The sequence below is a fragment of the Aspergillus ruber genome (genome assembly GCF_000600275.1).
Source record: "Aspergillus ruber CBS 135680 unplaced genomic scaffold scaffold00016, whole genome shotgun sequence".
NCBI classification, from domain to species: domain Eukaryota; kingdom Fungi; phylum Ascomycota; class Eurotiomycetes; order Eurotiales; family Aspergillaceae; genus Aspergillus; species Aspergillus ruber.
Window position 1 is genome coordinate 344,790 of NW_024467312.1, and position 17,067 is coordinate 361,856.

General features: G+C 47.6%; 7 protein-coding genes across 7 annotated transcripts; 5 read left to right on the top strand and 2 right to left on the bottom strand.

Annotated features, from left to right (window-relative positions):
- Nucleotides 1-1,297: 1,297 nt before the first annotated feature.
- Nucleotides 1,298-6,172, top strand: EURHEDRAFT_378334 (putative plasma membrane phosphate transporter Pho87; the record flags this gene model as incomplete). Its single annotated transcript, XM_040779062.1, has 6 exons — nt 1,298-1,630; nt 1,692-2,024; nt 2,078-2,453; nt 2,875-3,520; nt 3,606-5,956; nt 6,027-6,172. 6 exons carry the CDS (start codon nt 1,298-1,300, stop codon nt 6,170-6,172), a joined length of 4,185 nt encoding a protein of 1,394 aa, XP_040638141.1.
- Nucleotides 6,173-6,291: 119 nt separating this feature from the next.
- On the bottom strand, nt 6,292-7,502 carry EURHEDRAFT_91529 (uncharacterized protein). The gene is made up of 2 exons (XM_040787685.1): nt 6,665-7,502; nt 6,292-6,600 (listed from the first exon to the last, which is right to left on the bottom strand). Exons 1-2 carry the CDS (start codon nt 7,307-7,309, stop codon nt 6,598-6,600), a joined length of 648 nt encoding a protein of 215 aa, XP_040638142.1. The 5' UTR covers nt 7,310-7,502; the 3' UTR covers nt 6,292-6,597.
- A 945-nt stretch (nt 7,503-8,447) lies between these two features.
- EURHEDRAFT_378336 (uncharacterized protein) lies at nt 8,448-8,942 on the top strand (the record flags this gene model as incomplete). Its single annotated transcript, XM_040779063.1, has 1 exon — nt 8,448-8,942. The coding sequence occupies one exon, from the start codon at nt 8,448-8,450 to the stop codon at nt 8,940-8,942; it is 495 nt and encodes a 164-aa protein (XP_040638143.1).
- Nucleotides 8,943-11,007: 2,065 nt separating this feature from the next.
- On the top strand, nt 11,008-12,099 carry EURHEDRAFT_413262 (DUF2470 domain-containing protein). Its single transcript, XM_040782127.1, has one exon. It carries the CDS (start codon nt 11,348-11,350, stop codon nt 12,005-12,007), a length of 660 nt encoding a protein of 219 aa, XP_040638144.1. The 5' UTR covers nt 11,008-11,347; the 3' UTR covers nt 12,008-12,099.
- Nucleotides 12,100-12,235: 136 nt separating this feature from the next.
- EURHEDRAFT_413265 (40S ribosomal protein eS8) lies at nt 12,236-13,502 on the top strand. Its single transcript, XM_040782128.1, has 2 exons — nt 12,236-12,793; nt 12,887-13,502. The coding sequence occupies exons 1-2, from the start codon at nt 12,720-12,722 to the stop codon at nt 13,416-13,418; spliced, it is 606 nt and encodes a 201-aa protein (XP_040638145.1). The 5' UTR covers nt 12,236-12,719; the 3' UTR covers nt 13,419-13,502.
- A 69-nt stretch (nt 13,503-13,571) lies between these two features.
- EURHEDRAFT_91584 (Zn(II)2Cys6 transcription factor) lies at nt 13,572-15,961 on the bottom strand. Its single transcript, XM_040787686.1, has 3 exons — nt 15,212-15,961; nt 14,710-15,147; nt 13,572-14,659 (listed from the first exon to the last, which is right to left on the bottom strand). The coding sequence occupies exons 1-3, from the start codon at nt 15,913-15,915 to the stop codon at nt 13,774-13,776; spliced, it is 2,028 nt and encodes a 675-aa protein (XP_040638146.1). The 5' UTR covers nt 15,916-15,961; the 3' UTR covers nt 13,572-13,773.
- A 195-nt stretch (nt 15,962-16,156) lies between these two features.
- Nucleotides 16,157-17,059, top strand: EURHEDRAFT_413266 (uncharacterized protein). The gene has a single exon (XM_040782129.1). The coding sequence runs from the start codon at nt 16,225-16,227 to the stop codon at nt 17,020-17,022; it is 798 nt and encodes a 265-aa protein (XP_040638147.1). The 5' UTR covers nt 16,157-16,224; the 3' UTR covers nt 17,023-17,059.
- The last annotated feature ends 8 nt before the right edge of the window (nt 17,060-17,067 follow it).

The following is a 17,067-nucleotide window of genomic DNA, read 5'->3' on the forward strand; positions in this document are numbered from 1 at the left end:
TTTTTTTTTTTTTTTTTTTTTTTTTTTTTTTTTTTTTTTTTTTTGGATAAAAGTTGCACATGAGATGTTAGCTTATTAACGTTGGCGTTGTTACGATCTATGTTGTTTCTCTTACTGCAACTTCGTGTCATCTGTTTAATCCTACTCTTTCTACACGTGAACACCCATATAAAGTGCTAAGAAAATGGATGAAGGCCTAAGGCATTCGACATATGTAAGACTGCGCAGGCATCAACTAATGCCATTGCTTTTAGTACATACAAAGTAATCCTTACTGCATATCGTATCCCTAAGAAAAGCTAACTCTTAAGCAGCAAACCTCGTCAAAATAGAAACAACCCCCCACGAACCCCCTAATCGTCCACAAAATCATTCACACCCAACTGTACTCGGATCCCTCCTTTTAGCCAGAACGCTTAAAGCTTATTACTTCTACAACAACTTGATGAACCCAGCAACTCTGGCCCCGAGGTCCTCAACTATCCTACTAGTCTTAGCCAAAAGTTCGTCCTGCTTACATGGAAGGGCACTCTCTCAAGGTGTGAGGTGAATATCCCGCTGTTATAAATGAGTTTGCGTATCAGAGAATTTCAGGCGTTGCGTACAAGGTCAAGCCAGAGAAAGAAGTGAATCGGTTGGTTGCTTATGAAACGCATGTGTATAGGGGGGAAAGGTTGTCACATACACCTTGAGGATGATGGTACTAGAACTCGTGAGGTTATCTTTATTTAGAACGCAGACCTATCGCTGTTCAGTGAGAAGAGTTTTGACTTGAGGAGGTGGTTGGAGAAAAAGAAGATGGAGCCTTGATCCATTCGGTTGAAAGATCGAAGCCTAGGATCTGGTGAAATTGAGTATTGGTTGGTATGTTCAGTGGACCTTTTCATAATGAGACCTTCGTAATCTATGGATTATCCTGTAAAAAGCACTACGCGTAACCAGGGCTCAGCTCTGTACATGCTATGATCCCGGGAATAAACAAAACAGGCAATAAGCCCAATTGAATAGCAACGACCACAGGCGACTTATATTGAGATTTGCCTCCTTTCTGTTTTATAGCAGAAAGTATTTGGAAGAAAAGGCTTAGATGAGCTGATTGACATTCGCAATCGGAACTCCTAGCCACGGAATCAAAAACGCTTCATTTTGGAGTAGGTCTGGTACTCTGTAGTCCTATAGTTAACTAGAGATTCTTGGTATTGATGACTCAGCGGAAAATTGTCGTCCTGTGACCAGCCTTGATTTCGGCGGGGATTCAATCATCACTGCCATTAACAGTCCAAAAAGAGCCAGAAAGATGCCTCCGCGACTCAATCTTTTCTCGGCCAGAAAGGCCGTTCCCGTCCTACGCTCGTCTACTCCCTCTGTCAATGCGCGGCAGAGTATCCTCGCCAACCTCCCGCACCGGTCCAGCAATGCCGTCGGTCTACAAAAAAGATGGAATTCGTCGGGATCGGATAAGAAACAGGAGACACCAGAGGAGGCGGATAGACTGAAGGGTCCTACGGAGGATGCGTTGCCTCATGTTAGCGAGGAAGCTGCCGCAACGGACCGGATCATGTCGAAGGAAAAGCGATGCGATGGGATTCCGAGTTCGCCGGAATTGGAGCAGGGAACTCCCATCTCGGAGGTATTTCTGCCTGCCATGTGGCCATTATGCATTGTGTCTGACCGGTTTTACTTTTCTATAGATTCTCGAGCGCGACGAAAAGGCTAGGAAGAACGCACCTAAGGTGATGCAGGATATGATGAAGAAACCGTCCGGCAGCCGCTCCTTCTCGACCTCGACCCGTCGTCTGGAAAATTTGCAGAAGAAAAACACCAAACCTGATGATGCCTCGGCTTCCCTGGTTGCCGATATGGTCGCCAATGTCGACTTCCAAGCGGCCGAGCTCGCCGGTCTGAAGTTCTCTGCTCCAAAGCCTTTGACTAAGACCGACAACTTTCGATCACGATATGAACCGCTTTTGGAACAGTTTACCAAGCTGCTTATGGAAGATGGGAAGTTGAGTCTTGCTCAGAAGGTATACATACAATCGGTTCTATCTGTCTGCGCAGGAGGCTAATTATCTAGCAGAATATGGCCCACATCTTGGATACACTACGAACTTCCTCTCCCCCTCAGGTCAACCCCAAACGCCGTCTCCTCCCCGGCCCTCCCGCCCCTCAACTGCCGCTCGACCCTGTGCTTTACCTGACCCTGATCGTGGACTCGGTTACTCCCCTGATCAAGATCCGTAGCCAGAAGGGTATCGCTGGTGGTGGTGCGGCCGTCCAGATTCCTGTGCCTTTGTCGGAAAGACAGCGTCGCCGAACCGCCATCCAATGGATCATTGATGCTTCGAAGAAGCGACGCGACAGCAAGTTTGCCAACCGGGTCGCTCAGGAAGTTCTGGCAGTTGCAGAGGGCCGCAGTGGTGTGTGGGATCGCCGCGAGCAAGTGCACAAGCTTGGTATCGCAGGCCGTGCCAATCTTGGAAAGAGGATTCGTTAAGTTTTGAAGGCATAATATGAGTGGTGTATGAAGGTCACGGTTATATCATGTGGAATACACGGGGAAATGCTGGTGTTTGTGCTTTCTTTGGTTTCTTCTGTTTGTAATTTTAGTCTAGGGTCATTTTGAGCAAAACATGCATTGTACATTCCATGTTGTGAGTCTAATCGTAGTTCTCCGATGGTCCGTATATATCGAGTAGTAGTAGCAGCAAGGATTTCAGGACCTGCATATATAAGGTACAAGGTACTGCGATTATATTCCTTTCTACGGAGTACAACTATCTAAATGAATATATATTAATCAGTAGTAGTCATCTGAACACATTCTTGAACTGTCATCATTGATTGGCGTGCTCACGCCAAGATCAGTACAGTAAGCACCGGCCTTCGTGATTCGAGTTACATCCACCCCGGTCAACTCCCATCCACAAGTACAGTCCCACCGTCTTTTCTCTACACTTTTTCTCTTTCATTTCGCTGGACTCCCCTCATCCGACACCGTGTCGTCGAATGCTGCCGGGCGAAACGCGGCACACATCGCGTCTGCGACGGGTGCCTTCGCTGAGCCGGACAACCATCACCTTCGCCGTCACCGCTACGACGTCAACGACCTCGACGACCACCGCAACGTGTCTGACGAGGACATCGAGTTAGTCGAATTGTTGCGAGACGAATCGGGCCCGCCTGCGGAAACAACAGCAGCAGCAGCAGGACAGGGTACTCGTGAACCCCAGGCGATTGGACGGTGGTCGGTTGATAGGAGATTACAAGACAGCTGGGACGAACTCGAAGGCAAATTCAAGAGCACAGACGAGAAAGAAAATATCTTTAGGCTACCACATCTTTCACCAGACCAGGTGGAATACTGGAGTGAGGCTCTTCGACAACGACAGCAACAGCGACAACAGCAGCGAAACCGAGGAGACGGAACGGAGCCCAAGATGAAGTTCTCGCACAGTCTACAGTTTAATGCGGTTCCAGATTGGAGTGCGTATTATATTGCGTATAGTAATTTGAAGAAATTGTGAGCTTGATTCCACTCCGCTTTTTATTCACTGGTGTCATATTATGTTACGGTGGAATATGAAGCTTACAGGATCGACTACCAGAATATACTCGCTCGAACAGGAATCACGTCGAGTAAACGGCCAGCCATACACTGATACCGAATCCGCACCGTTGCTGAACGATTCGAACTCGTCGAATTCGGACGTGGTATTCAGACGAGCCCTCGATGCTGAACTGGAGAAGATATGCTCGTTCTTCCAGTTCAAGGAATCGGATATCTTCGATGAAGTCGAGGATGTCACTAGAGAGGCGGAAGATTATGCTGCTCAGGCAGATGGTGTCAATATGGATCCCGTGACCGAGAGCATGATTAAAGCTCGACGGGCGAGTGTCGGGCGACCTGATAGCATATTCCGCAATAACCGGAGTCGCAGTGGTATCAGTGACACTATCGGAGGTGAAGAAGAAGATGATGATGCCGACAGTGATGACGAACAGGCTCCATCTGAGGCCCAGGGAAGGTTGCGTTCACAGTATGCGGAATCCACGAACCCGGGGGATGGCCACACGAGCGAGTTGGGTGACTCCCAGTTCCTGGGAGACTCTAGGTTAATGCAGTCCAGTCGGCTGCTTGATCAAGATGATCAATTTTTGTCGGACCCCAAACTCAAAGAGCTCCATAGCACGGGAATTTTGTTGAAGAAGCGAGTGGTCGATGTTTATGTCAGTCTTTGTGGTCTCAAGTCGTATGTCCAACTAAACAAGACTGGATTTTCGAAGGCATTGAAAAAGTACGACAAGATTCTCGACCGCAGCTTACGACGGGATTACATGAACTCTACCGTTTCTCCGGCCTATCCATTTACCGATCCTGTCCTTGAGGACCTGAAGGGGAAGATCGACCACATTGAACATATCTATGCGGATGTGGTCACAACAGGGAACCTGCACATGGCGCGACGGGAGCTCCGCTTGCATTTGCGGGAGCATGTCATCTGGGAAAGGAATACCGTCTGGAGGGAAATGATTGGCATTGAGAGAAAGGCGCAGGCTGCGAACGTCGGTATCCGCCGGACGCTCTTAGGAGCGGATGATGATCCGGCCGCAGCCCAACGACAGGGCGATGAGCTGGAGATTCGGACCAAGGAAGTCAGCACACCTCTAGGCCGCTATAATATCCCCCAATGGATGTGCAGCTTGAGCTTTGCAGCGCTGATTTTGATATTCGTGGTGTTTGCCATCTTGCTCGCAGTTCCGATCATGGAGAAACCGGAGCAGCAGAACTGCCTGGCCATGCTTATTTTTGTCAGTCTTTTGTGGGCGACAGAGGTTGTCCCTTTGTTTGTGACATCGCTTCTCATTCCATTCCTCGTTGTGCTGCTCCGTATCATGACCTCGGATGAGAAACCTCACCAGCGATTGGGTCCGAAAGAAGCCACTAGCGCCGCATTTGCGTCCATGTGGACTCCGGTCATTATGCTGCTTCTCGGTGGTTTTACCATCGCGGCTGCATTGTCCAAATATGACATTGCACGTCGTATGGCCATGTTTGTCCTAAGCAAAGCTGGGACCAAGCCTCATGTGGTGCTATTGACAAATATGTTCGTTAGCATGTTCCTGAGTATGTGGATCAGCAACGTCGCGTCTCCTGTCCTTTGTTACTCAATCATTCAGCCCCTGCTGCGAAATCTGCCTCCTGATTCAAACTTCGCCAAAGCCCTTGTGCTGGGTATCGCTCTCGCCGCCAACGTCGGAGGCATGTCCTCGCCCATCGCATCACCGCAGAACATCATCGCCTTGCAGAACATGAATCCGAGTATCAGCTGGGGGACATGGTTCTTCATCGCTATTCCTGTGAGCATCCTTTCGATCCTCTTCGTTTGGGCCTTGCTCCTCGCAACCTTCCATCCTGGCCGCGGCACGACTATCGTTCCCATCAAACCGGTGAAAGACCGCTTCACTGGCGTGCAATATTTCATCACCATCGTCACCATAGCCACCATCGCCCTTTGGTGCGTCAGTCATCAACTCGAGCACGTCTTCGGCGACATGGGCGTCATCGCCATCATCCCTATGATTCTCTTCTTCGGTACGGGTATCCTCACAAAGGAAGACTTCAATAACTTTCTCTGGACGATTATCATCCTCGCGGCCGGCGGTCTCTGTCTGGGCAAATCAGTCACGTCCTCAGGTCTTCTCCACACCCTGGCAAATGAGATCACCGCGCGTGTCGAGGATCTCAGTCTCTATGGTGTGCTGATTGTGTTTGCGGCATTGATTCTGGTCGTCGCTACGTTCATCTCGCATACTGTTGCGGCGCTTATTATGCTTCCGCTTGTGAGACAGATTGGTGTTAGTATGGATGACCCGCATCCGAATTTGCTTGTTATGGCGAGTGCTTTGATTTGTTCTGTTGCAATGGCGTTGCCGACTAGTGGATTCCCTAACATGAGTAAGTTTCGTCCCTGCTCCCATAGTCTCTCTGAATAGTATGTGAATGTGAGTAACTAACGGTATTATAGCCGCTATCATGACCGAAGTCCCACAAACCGGCCAGCGATACCTCAAGGTCCGCCATTTCTTCACAAGAGGTATCCCGTCGAGTTTGGCAGCGTTTACCATCATCGTCACGGTTGGGTATGGATTGATGTATCTTGCTGGGTTATAGTCGCTTACAGATTTTTCTTGGAATGGTGAGTTGGGTATTGAGTTGGGATCAGATGTGTTGTGTAAGTCGGATATATGCTTATTTCCTTGCGAAGTCTCGTCTGGGTTTCCTGCCAAGGCAGTCTCATCCAATGCCTTTTTTTTTTTTTTTTTTTTTTTTTTTGGGCTGTTTACTTGATATCTTTTCGTTTGGGATATCCTTTTGTCTTATCGGTTGCATAGGATTATAAAGTTGGCATACAAGGAAAAGCCTGGTGAAATTATATGGAAGTTTAACGTCGTCAATCATTGCTGTAGCGCATGCTATATATCACATAAGAATCGAAAGTGTTCAAAACAATCAAACAGAAGATGGAGCTCAGAGTCTAGTCCACATGCCATCTCATATATACTCAATTGAACTCGTAACAGTCAGATACGCGTTAGTTACTACAATGAAAACCAAGTTAGCAACGAGAACGGCGAAAGATAATGAGGAAGGAGAGAGCAGTACTGACAGCAAACCCAACGTCAAATCACCATGGATCTTCGCCTTCAACTGCACCTCAATATCCAAATTCAAATCCAACCTCAACCGCAACTGCTCGTCCTTCCCTTCTTCCTTCTCCTCCTTACCACTATTACCACCTAACACACCCCCGACAGCCTTACCCGCAGACCCTGTAGCCCCATTCACGGCATTTCCGGCCGTGTTCTGGACAAGGTCACCTGCTTGGTCTGCACCCCCGAGACCGGGGAGGGGCCCGCCGTTTTGTTGTTGGCGGGAACGGCGTTGCCGACGGGGGCGCTCTGCTACGGCGGGTGCATCCATTTCACTGCGGTCGATGTTTTCTGTGTCGGAGTCTTGTCTGTAGCGTGGCTGAGGGCGAGGTCTTCTTCTGCGGCGTTGGGGTTGTTCGGGTTCAGGTTCAGGTTCGGGGTTTGATTCTGGTTGTTCTTGTTCTTGTTTTGTTTCAGAGTTGGGCTGAGATTTGGAAGTGTTTTGATCTTGTTTCTCTTGTGTATCTTGGTTTTGGGTTGGCTCTTGTGCTTGTTCGGGTTGTTCTTGTTGGGGAGGTGTTCCCGAGGGATTCTCGCCCTGGTTCTGAGATTCCTGATTAGGGTAGGGAGGTTGAGATTGGTTCTCTTGGTCTGACATTGTGAAGAAAGGAAAAGAGGAAAGTTATATGTTTAATGCTATGATAGCGACAACCCAAGATCTTAAGAATAGGAAAGGGAAAGGGTTATTTGGGCAATATTTCTATGGCATATCATCCATATTATAGGCAGGGATGGAGACAAGATCTTAGCGTCCGACGTCAGACACCCAAGACAGACAAGCGTCATCGCGGTATCTGAAACATCTGAACCGGGCATTAAGTTGGCCATAACCATATGATTTCCTATAGTACGGGGTGGGCTATGACGTCCAAACGGAACGTCTCGTAATCTCGGAAAACCGTTGGAAAGATCGTCCACCAATCTGATCGGAGATACAGTGGAATTGGAATATAATTAGCACAAGATGCAGATATTTAGAGGCCAATCAGTGTAGAGTTGTGTATTTTACATCGAGTCGTGTCGGTCCACTTTGACGCGCCATTGTGAGAATGACGCCAGACAACGTCAATGCGGATGGGGTTTAATTTATCTCAACTTTGATTCTGGTGCATATGGATCCAGTCCACCCCGGAAATCGTAATGCACAGTACCTACAATACCGTCCGAATTGTGATACGTTTTTAAAAGGTGTTATTGCGATGCTCGTGGAAAGGCCGGTTCTCAGGCACAACTCGGCGCATCCATGGAAATGCTCTGTCGCAACCGACGCAACCACGAACATTTCCATGGTATGTTTCATTAACACCGCCCTAGGACGGGAAATGCAAGCGAGAATGGTAGTTATTCCGGCTTGCGATGGCGTATGCTGTCTTAGAATAGTACTAAGTGTATTGGTTGGACTATGACGATCTCAGGTCCGTCGCCTGATCTGGGATGTTTCTGCTGTATTTTACCATTGCCCATTCGTACCCCAGATATGATTGTCGCCGCTAACGTCATGGGCGTAGAAGTGGATTGTGCTTCGGCCGAAATGATGTCGTTCTTTTGGACGAGGTATAGTAGTCTACACTTGCCCACCTGGGATTCTTCCGGTTATCATCTTGTGTACATTATTTGCTACCTCATAACATACATTGCGTCTGCCAATATCGTTCTCGTCAACCACATTCTTCCTTTCCATTGTTCCGCATACTGCTTCATCCTCATTACCAAATCAACACCAGTCAGTATTCAAAATGGCCACAGCAGCACAGACAAAGCAGCAACAACAGCCAACCCTCCAACCGGAGGAGTACTCCGAAGCTGATTATGATACTGACGACTACGAATACTCCGACGATGATGAATTCGCACCTCAAACTCAAAAAGTGAGCCAGAAAACACAGCCGCGAAAACAACAACAACAACAGCGCAGGACACAAAAAGACGACTACGTTGACGATGACGACGATGATTATACCTCCGACGAGCTGTACTCTGACGAGTACTCCGACGACGATGATTATGACGATGCCAACGGCACCCAAGACAATGCCGTGCAGCCATACCAATCAGGCAGACCGTCGATAACCAACAATCATATCTCCGGGGGAAACATTGATACCGCTGAGGGAAAGGGCAAGAGCATAGATGATGAGGAAGGGATGAAGCTCAAATTGGATTTGAATCTGGAGATTGAGGTTGAGCTTAAAGCGCAGATTCATGGCGATATCACTTTGGCTTTACTGTAAGTATTCCCTCCGCTCTTGGGGAGTTTTTACACAAAATACTTATTTACCGATGGATGAGATGCTGAGGAATGTAGTGCATGAATTATGAATGACTTGAAGCAGCTGTGCTCTCATGGTTTTTTTTTTTTTTTTTTTTTTTTTTTGTGTGTGGATTCTGTCCTGCCTTTTTCTCCCTTTAGTGATTAGATATAATGATTATTTCATATAATATATTCACTGAATAACTGCCCATCGTATGCGTATGGAGTGAACAGCTAGTAGGTCTACTGTCACATTCCCAGTCCCTTTAAATGGGGTCTGATAGCTTCACTGCCTCATCTATTAATTATCCAAAATTTACCTACTTTCTATCCATCCGTTCGTCTACATATGGGCCGAGGTATCTGACAAGCTAGGACTATGTTGTCGTGATATATTGCTTTAAGAGTAACAGGCAGCAAATGTCGGTTGACAATGAGCGTAAATTCTCGTAGAAAAGGGATGACGCACTCCCAGATACAATCGCAGACTATGATTGAAGTATTTGGTCTGTTGTGCAATGGCGAAAATTCTTATGAGAACAGTTCATCCAATCAAGCTGACTGAGTGGCTTTAAACCCTCAAAGCCTATAGCTGCCAGTAAAGCGAAATTGCTTTAGCTTGCGGTCCCAGGGTTCCAGTTGTATGGGTCTCCATTGAGTTGAATTAGCTTCTTCACGATGATTTTACATGATGGTATCCCTGTTCGACAGACTATCCTACGGGCAGGCAGAAAGAAACAGAAAGTACCACTTCAAGACGTTTGTGGCATCAGTTTACTCCCGATAATCACAATTACAAGAATATCAGTTCGGTACTCGTGTCGGCGGAAACTAATATGCATTGTGCAATCTCGATATAGAATGTGATACGCCAATTAAACTAACGGCTTGTTGACATCGGTTCTTCTCACGCACTGATGTTAAGAGGGACCAACGCATGCACCTCAGTTGCTCGAGTCGGGAGGTGCGGATGCGCAGAATACCATAGGGTAATCCTGCTCGAGCTCTATTCATGTCTAGCATTACCAATCATCAAGCAGAAGGATGAGAAGTATCCCTGTTGATCTGGGGGGTGGAATTGTCGGGTATATTTGCATTTCATAATGATGACCTTCTCACATAAAATGATCATGTAACTGACAGCACTCGGGCTACATGGTACCTGTTCATGGAAAATATATAAAGCAATGTTGGAAGGCAAAAGCAAGGTCACATACAGCTTATTTCCTTCAGTCCTACGGGTTGAGACCTTTGCAGTGCGCCCATGAAGCCTTCGTCTATTCAATCGACGATACAAACACGAACCATGATATCTCAATTCATCTCCATGGACTACAAGCCGCACCCGCTCTCCAAAGGGGTAGTTATTTCGGATATCGCGGTCTAGCTTTCTCTTTACAGTTACCATCATGGTATTCTCCAACGATCACGCTGCGGCCCAAGACGATCTTTTACGAAAGGACTTCGCCTCCCTTGATAATCTGCTCTCATGCTTCACATAAACCCTTACAATAAATATAATCTGGCCTTCTAATTCAGAGCAGATCATTAGTCCTTCCAAAGTTCAACAGTGCGATGTCCGCCGGACTCGCTTTTTGATTTCCTCCATGACCATTTTGAGCGGTTACATATGGGGATATCGAGCAGGAAGCTACTACGAACTGAGATAGACGATGGGTAGTCCTCCCAATGGTAGGGCTTGATTATACCCTTGACTTTACGGATGTTTGCAAAAAGGCTTTTTATTTATAAAGCTATGCGAAGAATCTGTGTTGCCCGTTGTCATCATTAGGGCTTCAAAACATAGAAAACAGGAGGTATCCTTACTGGATCGAGCCAGTTAATATATATTGAAATCCAGTGAGCTGTAGTGGCATCTTGCGGTTTTTGTTCATACTCAAAGTAGAGTTGAGAATCAGTCTCATCTCAATGAGGAAGGGTGTATAAGTCACGTGATATATGCGCTTTCACGTTCCCTGGGAATGAATCTCTGTTCTGACATTTTCAGCTAGTGCTACAGCAAGGCCAATATCATTGCAGTGGACGTCCATTACAAGAAAGCGAGGGCATGACATAAAGCACACGTGCATCAGTTAGAGTGATCCCGCTTTAAAACCGAGGTAACCGCTTGAGTTTAGCTGATCGACGAGCCGATGCCGATATAGGAGACGATTCCTGGCCACCATCTTCGTTGTCTAGTTCATTGCCAGACAACACTACTTCCCAAGAAACCGTTTTCTAAGAACAGATACTTCTCGATACTTTGAATCCATTTTGCCGGACGCGACTCGGTGATACGAAGACCGAAATCCATCCACACCATCCAGGGACCGAATTGCAGACGAGAGAGCGAATACAATAGTACTCCAACTTGGCGACTTCACCATGGCTTCAAACGGAAACAAGGACTTCATCATCAAACACATGAACGCAGACCACCAAGATTCGTTGGTGCTCTACCTTCAGGCATACTGCCACGTTTCCGCCGGCGATGCCAAATCCGCTCGGCTGGAAGATATCAGTCTCTCAGACCTAGTCATCTTAGCTGATGGCGTTCGCTACAGCGTTCCCTTTGACCCGCCTATGAAGAGCTTCTCCGACACTCGTTCCCGCGTGGTGGCCATGTACAAGGACTCACTGCAGCGTCTGGGACTGTCAGAGTTCGCCATCAAAGAGTATCGAGCACCCCAGGGTTTCCAAATTGTCATCTTCGTGACATGTCTGGCTACATATATTGGATTCGTCCAGCGTAGCAACTTCCTACCTGGGTCTATTATTTACGAGTCGTTGGAGCTTGAGAAAGTCCCCGCGTTTACACAGTTTTGCTATGATATTCAGCCGTTGTTGTTCCCGGCCATGGTCGGAATTCATGTGTTGGAGTCAGGACTGTTGGCGTTTTTGCGACTGCGACCTCATAGAGTGCCCTTGTTCTCGGGGTTGTGGTTCGCGTGGATGACCTCGACATTTATTGAGGGTTTCGGAGCGTTCCAACGGATCAAGGGGATGGTCAAGGAGGAGGAGACAAAGCGGGAGAATCGCAAGTGATTGCATTAGGGGAACATGGTTGTACCGATAGGGTTGTGATAATAGTTAACTTCATAATAACGGCCAATGATGAGAATCAAATAAGAAAGTACCCCGTAGTGATAACTTATCTTATCGGGTTATTCAAACGAGTCACGTGGTACACTAGTCTTAAAGTGGGCTAGTGCGCACATCGGGTAGGGCAACTCTTCGACAAGCGAGCCACACTGCGAAATTCACGACTGTCGACGACAAGCACTCCAACACCCCGACCACCCAACGACATTTGCCGCTACGATCCTGGTGAAGGGCTGCAGGATTAGAGGTGAGTTCTATTTTATTTCCTGTGGCTGTCGGTTTTTACTGCTTTGTTCTGCTGGTTTTGGATCTTGTTGTGTGGCCATCGAGAGAGGTTTTCGGTTGTTCGATTTGCGCCGTGGTCCTTAGCGAGATAGGGTGGGAAACAAGGCACATCTCTTGCGTTTCTTCTTCGTCTGCTCGATAAAGAACTTGTCTACGCGATCGTTCCCCGTGCACAATTGATCAGTCGATACTCGAGGGGGAACCAAAAAAAAAAAAGAAAGATATCGGTTATCGAAAACTCGACGGGATTGGAACCAGCAGCATCAGAACAGAAATTCGCTGTCACTACGTTTTGTTCTACTGTTCGATTTCACTCGCTAACCGTTATTATTCCGACCAAAAGAAATAGTCCCCTCCATCAAACGCCAACATGGGTATTTCTCGCGACTCGCGTCACAAGCGCTCGGCCACCGGTGCGAAGCGCGCCTTCTACCGCAAGAAGAGGTATGCCAGAAACCGATTCGCTCACGTTTTAAGTGGAGGGACTTTGGAAGCAAAGTGAAAGTGAACATATTCTTACCGGTGACCAACCTACAGAGCGTTCGACAAGGGTCGCCAGCCCTCCAACACCCGTCTTGGTAACAAGAGAATCCACCTTGTCCGTACCCGTGGTGGCAACCAGAAGTTCCGTGCCCTCCGTCTCGAGTCCGGTAACTTCTCGTGGGGATCTGAGGGCGTTTCCCGCAAGACCCGTGTCATTGGTGTCGTGTACCACCCTTCGAACAACGAACTGATCCGTACCAACACCCTCACCAAGTCGGCCATCGTCCAGATTGACGCCGCCCCATTCAGACAATGGTACGAGGCTCACTACGGCCAGCCCATTGGCCGGAGACGCCAGGCCAAGTCTGAGACCACCGAGGAGGAGAAGAAGAGCAACAGCGTCCAGAAGAAGCAGTCTGCTCGCTTCGCTGACCACGGCAAGGTCGAGCCCACTATTGAGAGACAGTTCGAGTCCAGCCGTCTGTACGCCGTTGTTGCTTCGCGCCCCGGCCAGAGCGGTCGCTGTGACGGATACATCTTGGAGGGTGATGAGCTTGCTTTCTACCAGCGTGCGATCAGAAAGTAAAAAAGTGGATATGGAAATGGTCGTTGTAAAAGGGTGGTTTCGGAGTTTCAGCAATTTTTTCCAGAAAATTATTATGGTCTGGGCATCCGTGTCTGTAGAGCTCTGAGCTGTCAATTCAATGGGAATGATCCTAGTTTTTTACGTTTAAAAGGCAAAAAAAATTTGGAAAAGGTCTATGGACGGTTAATTGCATGCTCATACTCTTGGGCTTTCCATTTGTTCTAGTATGAATTCATTGTTTTACGCATTGGCCATACCTGAATCTGCGTTCAATAGTTATCCTAAACAGCAGACACCTGACTGCCTGAAAGCGGCTCCAATAAAACGCACCTAGCCCTCGTCTAGCATGTGTATATCAAAGAGGCATCGGCATCTCAAGTCCATCTACAAACCCCGGGAACCCATCCAAGAAATCTTTCAGTGCTGATAAATCCATATCAACCTGGTTTTCAAAATCCAGAAAACTCGTATCCCCCATACCATCACCCCCAGCCTCAACAGAACTTATCTTCTCCGCCAAATCACTACAACTAGCGAGACAATGGTCCGCAATGTCCCATGAAAAACGTAATCGATGAGAATGTAGTGTGCTTGTCATCTCTCTCGCTATTCTTAGTGGTGCATTACCACTGGTTGAGGTTGAGGTTCTCATTCGAAGACCACTGCGTAGGAGGAATGTCGTAGCTGAAGTGAGCGAGAATGCATTAACGGGGATCCAGAAGCCCCGGAAATGGGACTCGTCTAGTTCCTGGACTAGATGAACGATATCTTCGGCTGCTCTCTGCGCTTGCAGATAAAACGGCGAGGTAGTTATGTCTTCTTCGACGTGAACAGCAGCGTCTTTAGTGTCGAGATCGAGCTGAATACGTCGAAGGAGGAGTTTAACTGCTAGATAAGCCAGTCGGAAATTAGCTGCTCCTGGTGCATTCAGGTGCGTGCCGCGAAGTACCAGCCGCCGTATATCATCTGGTAATGACTCTTCCCATTTGCTAAGGATGTGCTCAAAGTATGTAGCGGATTGCATTTCGGGTGGATATGGGTGGTTAATCTTTGAGACTTGGTAGATGTGTTCGAGGTAGCGGCCTAGGATGTCGGTTAGAGTCGTTAGAGTGATGAAGATGGAGGATGCTGCTTTTTGGTCTGGTGTTGTATTTGAATCACAGAAGTCTTCTAGTTTGGGGAAAGGAACATCATGCTGGGCGCGGTTGATTTGGGGTGGTGTTCCGTATGCTAAGCTGCACCTATACAGGATGAGCACGATGGAGGTATGCTGACGAGCTGCGGTACATACCAAGAATCGTGCACATTGACCAACCACCAGATCCGAATCCGAAACCTCTTCTCCAGCGGTGATATATTCCAATTCGAAGGGTCGCGATTGAGACCTAATGCATTACACAAAGCAACCGCTGTACCAATCATCCCCCCATTACCGAACATCGATGTACTTGGTCTACCGCAGACATTAAGAATAATTGCCATAACGGTTGAAATCCCTGGGGACAGGAATAGCTCTGAATTGAGAGCCTCATTGGCTTGGTTCCAGATGAAACGGACATCGGGTGAGCGGATAGAGCGTAATTTGGGCGAATTTCCCCAGTAGACTAAAGTGTTGGCGTATAAGTTGCAGAGAAGAGCTGGTGATATCGTTTCTTTATGTGTGAGGTAGACGTTTCGAAAGGATGCTTCGTCGAAGATTGGGAAACAAATGTTTGCAATTTGGAAGAACCTAAATACAATATATATATATATATTAACAACCGGCCAGGTCCCATCAACTTGTTGATACCTACAAGTCAACAACATCCTCCACACCCGGCTCGAGGTATTTCTCAATATATTCACACTTCGTCGCCGCTAGGGTTTGCTTCGTGTTCATACCCAACGGTCGTCTTGATACGGTGTTGAACAGCACTGGCTTGATGGCCCGTCCAGAATCGAAACTTGGTCGAATCAGACATCTTCTACGAGCACCTGGGATGGTGGACAAGTAGCTCTCCAGGATGTCGTTGTCGTTTGCAACTGCTGGACTGACTATGTGAGAGCTATCATCCCCAGTCTCGGCTACGATGCCCATGAAGTTGGAGAACAGGTCTTCGTGTCTAGTCTCATGATCTGTTGCCCCAGGTAAATTTTCTGATGTATTCGCAATGTGAGTAGCTGCACCCGGGATTTGTTGAAACACCTGCGGATTGTAATTGAAGCTTGAAGTAGACTTCCGTATTTGGCTAGTCGGTCCTGACGCCGGGCTCTTACCACCATCCTGCCTTGACTTGGCGGCCAACCTTCGCGGTGTACGATTCCGCTGCGAAATCTCATCTGTCGCCCGAGGGTAGACACATTCAGTTCCATGCAATTGGCATGTAGCACATGCGCTTGAGGAGCCCGCGGTCTTGCATCGGGATTTGCGTTTTCGGCAGGAGTTGCAGGCTGGCTGTAGTCGAGATCGGTATGGTCTTGTATTTTTGTCTGTCTGAATATTTTCTGGTGCCTCCATTGTTATACTTATTGGGTCTATTGGCGATTTGGCAAAAAGCAGGTGCTATTAACTACTACACCATGGAGGTGGAAACCCCGCGGAGGTTGACAGAAAGCCTTAACGCCAATTGGTTAGAATCTCCGCGGGAGGAAGCCCTAGCATTACCGTTTGTGGACAACACGTGATTTCCCAGTCATCATCATGACCAGGAAGAAACTAGGCAGTCGTTGAACGTAAAAGAATCCACATTACTTTTCATGACCCTTTCAACCACTTAACAATAACACAAGAGAAACTCACGCAGATTACTCTCGATCAACCACCAAGATGCAGGATATCCATCCAATTGAGCTCTACAGAATTCATTCCGACGACAGAGCCATCTACACCAACGCAAACGATGTCATCAAACACGTCGAATCAAAAATCAAGGAATACGTTACAGAAGGAGGTGCCCAGTACATCGCCATTTCAAACGTCACCAATAAATCTTTCCAGGAGTTCAACAAAAAGCGCGAGCAAATCCGTCCTCTTTCTCCAAGAGTCCGCTTCTTCAAAGAACAAGAGACTATGCTGATTAAGTTCAGAGACAACATACATGCTACTGTTGAAGGAATGCTGCATAACGTATTCTTGACTAAGCTTACAGAACTTGGGATTGAAGAAGAGATGCTCATGTCAGTGAGCGCGGCGACTCAGTCTTTGCCGGAGATGGAGATACAACCGGACTTGTCGTATCTCCCGTATCAAACGAGGACGCTCAATGAGTGTCCTTCTTTTGTGGTTGGGGTTGGAGATATGGATTGCTTGCATAGGCTACAGTTGGACACGCGATTATGGTTGGAGGATTCGTGTGGTAGGACCAGGGTTGCGCTCTTGATGGCCATCTGCACGGAGAGCAAAGAACTTCTATTCGAATTGTGGCAATCGGAAAAAAATAAGGTAGAGTGTATGCAGCATATTCGGGTTAACGACACAGCAAACGAAGCCACGGATGCTCCTTTGACTTTCCCACTGGGTCTGCTTTTTGATGAAATGCCTGTCCTTCCAGGTTTGATGCTCGAGTCAAGCATCTCACTTTCTGCGCAGGACCTTGGTAAGTTTGAAAAGGATATCTTTGATTAAATGGCAGTGAATCGACAGAAGTAGGTAGATCGTGAATGCAACTCA